The sequence below is a fragment of the Quercus suber genome, unplaced genomic scaffold (genome assembly GCF_002906115.3).
Source record: "Quercus suber isolate HL8 unplaced genomic scaffold, Cork oak 2.0 scaffold_394, whole genome shotgun sequence".
In the NCBI taxonomy this organism is placed as follows: Eukaryota; Viridiplantae; Streptophyta; class Magnoliopsida; order Fagales; family Fagaceae; genus Quercus; species Quercus suber.
This window is the reverse complement of record NW_027069846.1, coordinates 244,300-253,185: the sequence shown is the minus strand read 5'-3', so window position 1 is coordinate 253,185 and position 8,886 is coordinate 244,300. Positions and strand designations below refer to the sequence as shown.

The 8,886-nt window shown below is 36.4% G+C and overlaps 1 protein-coding gene and 1 pseudogene across 1 annotated transcript; both read right to left on the bottom strand.

The window, feature by feature from the left end:
* Positions 1-6,190, bottom strand: LOC112022359 (zinc finger CCCH domain-containing protein 11). The gene is made up of 8 exons (XM_065761054.1): positions 6,146-6,190; positions 5,601-5,685; positions 5,348-5,488; positions 5,126-5,214; positions 3,239-3,427; positions 2,923-3,053; positions 2,695-2,797; positions 1-508 (listed from the first exon to the last, which is right to left on the bottom strand). Exons 1-8 carry the CDS (start codon positions 6,188-6,190, stop codon positions 341-343), a joined length of 951 nt encoding a protein of 316 aa, XP_065617126.1. The 3' UTR covers positions 1-340.
* Positions 4,057-5,118, bottom strand: LOC112022363 (small ribosomal subunit protein uS14z/uS14y/uS14x-like; annotated as a pseudogene).
* Positions 6,191-8,886: the final 2,696 nt, after the last annotated feature.

The window sequence follows — 8,886 nt, the reverse complement described above, 5'->3', positions numbered from 1 at the left end:
TTTGAAAAGGAATACTTCATTCATTTTCATTACATTAAATTCATTTATGAACTCCCAAATATAGAATAAAATATAAATATAAGCAAAGTGCCCCAAAAGGAAAACCCAATTTACCAAAAATTACAGTATACATGATCTTGATACTTATTGACTAAATAATAGGATACTCGTAACTTTATCAAATTACCATATCATTCTTGTTCCTTTTTTTCAATGAGAAAATTACCATATCATTAACAACTCAGGACTTCAAAATCTCCTTGAAGCACCATAATAAGGTCGGCACAAGTGAGGACCTCTAGTATGTAGCAGGGGTGGGGAAAAAATGTGGCTCTCAAGATTAGGTATGAGTGCCCGGCTCCTGAATTTGGAGTGATGTATTTGATAAGCTTGCTTCCAACTCATTTAATTCATCCATGTCCAGTTCATCATCGTCATCGTTGTCTTCAGCATCACCACAGGCTTTTGCTGAGCTACTTGGTCCATCTCCAGCAGAATTATCATTGACCTGAAGTTAAATCCAATTAAAAATAAGCAAAACAAGATGTTAACATGCATATTTATTTTATGCTTCAGCAGGCATGTGAACAAAAGAAAAAAGGAAAAAAGTTTTTTTTTTTTTTTTTGCCTTTTGTTTTAAACAGAAAAGTCATCCCAGCTTCCTGGATTCAGCAAATGATGCAATTTAGTATTGTATGACCTCAATGCATACATGTTCTTCACTGCTTGATTTAAATTTATGGGAAAAATTTGTGGCAAATAATACAATTTTCTAAATTCTTTGTGGAGTTTTCTCAATAGTTCAACCTTCATTTCTAGCATATGGATTAAAAAATATACAAAAGTATATAGCTTTAATTAATTACAAAATGAAAGTACTAAAAAATCATTTACAATATTTCCACAACCAAAATGTGACAAAATTTGATGTGATATTTGCTAAATATACACAACTATGATATTTGCATACCATGATCAAAATAAAGTACATGGTTGAATCAAAAGATACCCAAAATGCAAATACCAAAAAGCATTAGAATGGTATGTAGTGACTTTTACGCCTAACACAAGCAGTGCAAGGCACTGCAACCCTCATCATCTTACTCATTGACTTCATCTTAATTAATAGCCACTCCCTCATTAGGAATATGTTGTGAAATAGAACTTAAATCTGATGCCCTCCCTAGTGAAATTGCTCTTAAATCTCACATCAAATCTTTCTTCTTTTTGATAAGTCTCACATTAAATCTTTCTTCTCTAGCAACATTACGTTAAGTAATCATCATCAACAACAAGATCAGCTTCAACGCTGTTCATTGGGTTCTTCTTCTATTTTCCCAGTCAACCAGTCATTGCTAACATCTTTCAAAGAAATTGGACTGTGTGGTCCCTTCGATTTTAATTCCTCTTCTGGAATTTTTACTGAAGGATGGTCTTATGTGTAGTTATCATACCATTAGATTGGTATTTTTATAACAAATCAAGGACTCATATATATTATCCAATGGTAAAATTTAACAACTTATTTACCTTCGGAAAAAAAAAGGCAAACAAGAAAAGCTTTAAAATGTGCTTTGCTTTAAGTAATAAAAAGCACTTCAGGCTTTAGGTGCACTTTTGCCAACATGATGTGATGAGGACATTACACTGAAATCATGCTACATTGGCACCTATATGCTAAATTTCCAATATTTATATCAAAGCACATCATACTTTATCAGTCATGGGTTTCTTTTTTTACTTTTTTTTTCTTGATAAATTACTTAATGTTTTCCAAAAGTATAAGATTACAATCATTCATTCCAACAAGCACAGAGGATAAAACTCATTCTGAAAGATTATAAATTTGAACATGCACACGGCATTGATCAGCATGTATTCCATCATGTATGTCACCGTCCAAGACAACCATGACATGTTTGGTGTTGTGAAAAAGAATTATCTCTAATTGCTTTTGAAATGGAGAGGATCCATTTTAAGATGAAGATTTGGTATTTCATGACTTTAAAGATGAATTTGGTATCATGTCATTTTAAATTCAGTTATCATTTCTTTTTTGGTACAATAAGATTTAAATAATTGGCATCATGTATTCATAAAAATAAATCTTCAACATGAAATGGATCCTCTCCATTTCAAAGCAAATGGAAAGGAATGTGATCCTGTCCATGCCACTTGGGCAGCAACAAGAACAGTTCATTGCTAAACAATTTGGCACATGTGGACTCAATCATGTTCTCACCAGCAATGGTTTCTCTAAATTAATGGAATGAGACATGAATGGACCAAATAATTAGTATACCATTAAGTGTTGCTGATTTGGTCAAATTATACATTTGGTCTGTGTGCACTGTGCATAGAGATAGATAAGAAAAAATCTATATTTCGTCAATGAAATTGGTATCAAATATGTAAAATTCATAACTCAAAGCACCATACCACAGCAAGATCACCAACATGTGCAAAAAAATCATACTAATTCCGGCTTTGTAAAATGTAACCAAACTTTTGCATCTTCACCATTATAGAAGTGTAACTATGACTGCATGTTTGCATTTATGAGCAGAGCTTTATAAAGTGAGTAGAAATTTAAAAGCATAATATCAAAAGATATCATTTTCTTCACAAACAGCTTGTGAAGCTTCAGGAAATCCAGCAAAAAGATAAAGGCTGAGTAATAAGTGAAAGCTTCACCTTTTGTTCAGCGACATCAGATTCTGGTTCTCTTTGGTACTTGTCATATGCCTCAGCATCATCAACAAACAAGCTAGAATCTGAAAGGAATAACTCACGGCCACTGCAATGGAGGCAAGGCAAAAGTAAATGTTTAGTATATAACATAAAACTTACTGATCACCTGCGTTTTTGCCAAGTGGTAACCCTTTCCCTTTGAGGGAGAGGGGGGTGGTGGGGAGATTATACCTCATACGGTCATTCTTAGCCCTATCTGCCTGTTGTGCAGCCAAGCCTGCATCTCTTTCTGATATCTTTTTGTTCTTCCATTGCATAAACAACTCCGGAGTCATAGGAGTTGAAGATGTTAATTTTGCACGCTAAAACCAAAAACAAAATTTTAGTCAGATAAGGTAATCGCAAATAATTTTCATGATAGAATCAATAAAAACTAGATTATCCATAATATACTCAGACTTCTATTGGCCAGAATCATGTACTAAACTAGAAGTACTACTAGAGTGGTGGGGATGACATGGCTTGCTCAAGAAAATTTTATAATCACCTGATTTTCAATCTCCTCCTCAATAGGTATCTTTTCAGTCTCTTCCTCTAAGAGAGCTTTCATCTGAGATTTTAGAACATATCCAGGAGGAAGAGCATGCCTGTAATGGCAGTCTTTACCACCATTTGGGCAGACCCAAAACCAACCATATTGTTTCTTCTCCACTGCTTCCAGAAAGTATTTACAGACCTGCAGGGATGGAGAGAAACCAAAAAGAATCATTTTAAGTTCCAAAGAGCAAATGTGATGTGAAAGGAATGTCACGTATAAAAAAATCTTTGTTAACTACTTAAGATTGCCATAACAGCAGAATGTATATCACCAATCCCACTCAGATTATGGCCATGATTCCAGTTAATTGTAAATGATGAGGTCTCTCCTCGATACTCAAATCACTTTCATTTTCCTCTACTTGAATCCCCCACCACTGTGTGTAGCCCAACACTGGTAGGAAACAAATTTCCAATAACAATGCCCCCTTGCAGGGCAGGGACAGGTCCTCTATAATTAAATTTATAATAGCTTATCACAATGCTTCTAAATCTTTCCACTTAACTTTCTATCTATGGTTCTATGATGTTTCAGAGCTGAAATGTGAAAATTTCTCAATAGGTTGCCTTTTAGCTTTCCTATTATATTTTAAATGGCTTAATGTTTCCAACATTTATTTATTCATTTTCCAAAGAAAATTACATTACTCTGCCTTTTCCATTTCCACCTTCTTTCTGCTATTATGACTAATTACTAAACATGAAGTAGAGAATCAAAGGAATGGCCTTTGAGTGGGTCAACACATCCCCCCCCCCCCCCCTCCCCCCCCCCTCCTCCTCTCAAGAGAGAGAAGAAAATCAATCTCTTTATTTCTCAAAGGTATTTTTCTTTTTTATAGATATCTGAATTAGCTTCAAATAAGTAATGCAAAAATATTCATAATCCCACAATCAACACAAGTTCAACATTAGATTAACTTAGACAATAAATAAAAAGTTCCTTCAAACTTTGAAACCACCAATCTGATCATCCTTGGGCCAAAAACTCTATTCTTGCACCGAAGACCATTCCAACCATCTAGTGGTACTTAATGAAGCCAATTTCCTTGGTGTTGCTGTGGAAGCACTGTCTGCAGCACATGAGACCATACTTCCTGATCAACACATGGGGATTCCAACACACACAGCAGGCATGGGAGACAGGGCCGTAGTTCTTGGGTGGGAATTCCAGACGTTTGAGTGCCTCATGATTGGTTCTTGCTACTTTGTAAGAGCCACAAGGTGAGGCGAGAGAGAAGCAGAGCAAGAGCTAATTGAAAACCTTAGCACTTGTCAAAGGTAATTTTGTAGGCAAGGTTGTTTTATCACTTCTGTGCTTCAAAAAGTCAAACACTTAATCATATTAAAGAATATAAATTCTTTATTTCTAAAGGGTACTGTTTTTCCCAGACTTGTTTCGGACCGGTGCGTACAAGAGCTATAGAAGCAACCAAAACATTTCTGGAAATATTATTTCCCAATAACCAACATATATCTCTGTCTGTCTCTATGTGTGTGTGTGTGTGTGTGTGTATAGGTAAATAGGAAGGGAGGACTGGTAAGGTTCGAACCCCAGTACCCAGCACCACAAGTGGTGCTGGAACTACTAGGGGGTCCTCATACCCTTCCCAACCACCAATATTCTCCAGAATTCCTAATTTTGCTAGAATTATAGATAGAAAGGGGTAGCACAATTGGTGCAAGACCACACCTCATCAAGCAAAGGTCACTAGTTCGAATCTCCCTTCCCCCTCCCCTTGGGACCAAAAGTAACTCATAAAATAAAATAAGTCGAACAGATTTGACAAAAAAAAATTAATTTACAAGCAGTGCAGATAACAAAAGAGAGAAAACTCACAATATCAGTTGGCTTGTTCTGCTTATATTCGGTTTTCTTTGATTCAACAACCTTCTCTAAAGTCTCTTGATCCCAATCATCCATTGTTTCTTCAAAAAGAAAGAAATCACATGACAGTCACAATGAAATTAAACAACTCAAAGCCCATAATTGCGTGAACAAACTTTATCGAAAAAAATGTAACAAAGTCAAATGACCACTTAAGTTAAAAGGATACAATACCTTGGTCACGCTTATCGCTGTAAAGATCAATCTTCTCTCCCTTCCTCTGAATATTCAAATCATGTGAGAACTTGCATTTAAAACCTTTAGCACACTGACCCACTTTATAAAATTCACACAATATGGACTTGGGATCAACACCTGACCACAAACCCAATTAGTACTACATTGCATACAAGCGACAAATCACATATAGCTCAAACTTCCTGGATTAATGACATGGGAAAAACAACCAAAGAAATAAGATGATTACCAACTGGCACTTTGGGCTGACTGACAGCTATCTTGAACAAATCATTCAGCTCCTTATCTTTGGCCTTCTCTTCCTCCTTCTTCTTCTGTTAATTATACAAAGTCTTGTAAGCAGAATTCCACTTTACATAAATTCATAATCTATACTTTTCGCTACTGAGAAATTACATAACGAACACACCAATAATAACCAATTTAATACAACAAAATAAAAAATAAAAAATGAAAGCCTCATCCTAGTGATTTTTTTTTTTGATAAGTCTCATCCCAGTTAATTAAGTGAATGGTCATATTAACAGATGACCTTAGGAAAGTTTTAATACCACTTTCATGGAAAATATAAAAAACAGTCAAAAAAGTCTTCTTCTTTTTCTTTTCTTTTTTTTCATTTTCCATCAAAAGTTTCTAAAAATATTTCCTACGCCAATTTCCACATTCATTAACTTTTCCCTTTAACTTATTGCTTATGCACATCTTTTTAAACACACATGCTTTTGGATTAGCTATTTGCTGCAAGCTTATTCTTTTATTTGTTGAAAGTCGTACCCAGTGCAAAAAACTCCCACTTTTGCGAGGTCTGAAAGAGGCCATGATAGACAGCCTTACCCACCTTAGAAGTATCATACCTTAGTCGAGTTGAAACTTTCCTTAAAACAATGGAAAACTACAATTCAACAGCTTAGTCTCTATTCTATAGTAAATCTATTGACAATACATTTCCATTTTTAGGTCCATCAGCTTAGTGAGCAGTGTGTACAAACTTTTGTCTAAGGTTTTGGCTAACAGATTGAGGCGGGTCCTGGATAAACTTATTTCGGAGTCACAGAATTCTTTTGTTGGTGGCAGACAAATTTTGGATTCTGTGCTTATTGCTAACGAATGTTTAGATAGTAGACTGAAGTGTCATACTCCGAGGGTGGTGTGTAAGTTAGACATTGAGAAAGCGTATGATAATGTGAATTGGGAATCTTTGTTTTATCAGTTGGAGAGGATGGGCTTTGGGGATAGATGGAGGAAATGGCTAAAGACTTGTGTCTCTACCGTTCGCTTCTCTGTCCTGTTTAATGGATCTCCTATTGGTTTCTTTGGTAGCTCTAGAGGCCTTAGACAAGGTGATCCTTTGTCTCCCCTTCTCTTTCTTTTGATCATGGAGGTTTTAAGTCGTATCTTGAAGAAAACCAAGGAAGGTGGTTTCATTCAAGGTTTTTAAGCGGGTCCTATTAACTCTACTGGTATCCGTGTGTCTCATCTGTTATTTGCTGATGATACCATTCTTTTTTCTGATGCCTCTAGAGAGCATATTATTTCTATCAGACTGGTTTTGACTTGTTTTCAAGCCTTTACTAGTTTAAAGGTAAATGTGGGGAAAAGTAAAATTGTCCCTATTAGGGAGGTGCATAATATTCAGTCTTTGGCTAATATTCTCCAATGTAGGGTGGGTAGTTTGCCTATGATTTACTTGGGTATGCCATTGGGAGGTTTGTCCCTATTTATTTGGAACGCATTTAGAGGAACTTCTTGTGGGGTTCATCAGTTGAGTGTTTCAAATATCCTTTGGTGGCTTGGGAAAAGGTTTGCTTACCGCGTGAGTTGCGTGGTTTGGGAATTCGGAATTTGGTGTCTTTTAATTAGTCCCTGTTAGGGAAATGGCTGTGGAGGTATGGCCAAGAAACCACTCATTTGTGGCGAAGGGTCATTGCCATGAAATATGGGGAGAGAAAAGGGGGTTGGTGCACTAAAGCTTGTAGTAAGGCCCATGGTTGTGAGTTATGGCGGAGTATTAGTGAGGGGTGGGAAAATTTCGCTAAGCATTTCTCTTTTGTGGTGGGGGATGGTTCTCGTATTCTTTTTTGGCATGATAAGTGGACTGGGGATGTTGCTCTTAAAATTCTTTATCCTCAATTATTTTTGTGTTCAGCCAATAAGGAGGATTGCATTTCTGATGTGTTAAGCACTTCACTGGGAGATAATGTCAGAGTGTGGAATTTCCGATTTTATAGGGAATTTAATGATTGGGAGTTAGCGGCTTCCTACTTCCTCCTTCGTTTCATCCAAACCCAAATTCCTAGGGGTGGAGGGTGTGATAAGCTTCGTTGGGATCTTAACGGGATTGGGAAGTTTGAGACTCGGTCTTTTTATCATAAGATTCGAAATGCAGCCCCTTCCACTTTTCCTTGGAAGGGCATTTGGAAAGTTAAGGTTCCTAAAAGGGTGGCTTTTTTTATGTGGTCAGTAGCTCATGGTCAGATTCTTACCTTGGATAAACCTTATGCTTCATGGTCGCCCTTTGGCGAATCGTTGTTGTATGTGTTGTTGTAATGCGGAATCGGTGGACCACCTATTACTCTCTTGTCCGATAGCTCATTCCTTGTGGATGTATATGATTCGGTTGTTTGGGATCGATTGGGTCATGCCAGGTTCAGTTATGGACTTATTATTTTGTTGGTATCATTGGCTTGGGAAGCATAGTCCTGATATTTGGAATCTGGTTCCAGGCTATTTAACGTGGACTATATGGACCGAACGGAATCGGCGGTCTTTTGAGGATGAGGGAAAAACTATGGTTCAGTTATTAGAGTTTTGCCAGCGGACCCTCTTTGATTGGTCTCGTTGTTGGGGTCTATCGGATTGTTCTACCCTTACGGATTTTCTTTAGTCTATTAGAATAGATTAGGGGCTACTTCTGTATTTTTGTTTCTATTTTTCTTTTGTTCACTACCGTGAACTCTTTGTTGTTTTTCTTGCTTTTATTTATTTAATAATGTTCTTCTCTTACTTATCAAAAAAAAAAAAAAAGTAATTAGAATCTAATTTTATGTGGGGGTGGGGGTGGGGGTGGGGGTGGGGCCGCTCCCTATGAGATTTGGACTTAATCTCAAATACACTCATGAAACTAGGATGAGCACACAGCCGTAACATGCTAGCTATAAAAGCTCATGTCAACACCTGGATCATTATGTGTGAGCAGTAATACTTTATTTTCCTTAAGTAGTCATAGTTCAAGTCGAAGACCACTACTAACTCTGGAGTAGAGATTGTTGTTTCACTAAGTGAAGGTTCAATGCAGAGCACACCTTCATGATGCATAATAATCCCTCTTTACCCGGTAATCTCTCATTTTCCGAATTTAATATTAAAATGAGTGAGGGAATGTTAGTACATTTTAAATTAAATATGTTGAAACTCAAAATAACTGAAGATGAATAAAGAAATGAGTTACAATTTGTTAAAGAAAGAGTTACTTGTATGTAAGTTAGATTAAATAAATTAAGAGAAGTTTTCTAAAT

What these genes read in the sequence shown, in the direction of transcription:
- LOC112022359 (XM_065761054.1), bottom strand. Translation starts at nt 6,190, where the DNA reads ATGGCCTCTTTCAGACCTCGCAAAAGTGGGAGTTTTTTGCACTGG. An exon ending in GCTAAGAATGACCGTATGAG is followed by an intron (nt 2,798 to 2,922) that starts GTATAATCTCCC and finishes CCTCCATTGCAG; the next exon opens with TGGCCGTGAGTTATTCCTTT. An exon ending in CTGATGTCGCTGAACAAAAG is followed by an intron (nt 509 to 2,694) that starts GTGAAGCTTTCA and finishes ATTTAACTTCAG; the next exon opens with GTCAATGATAATTCTGCTGG.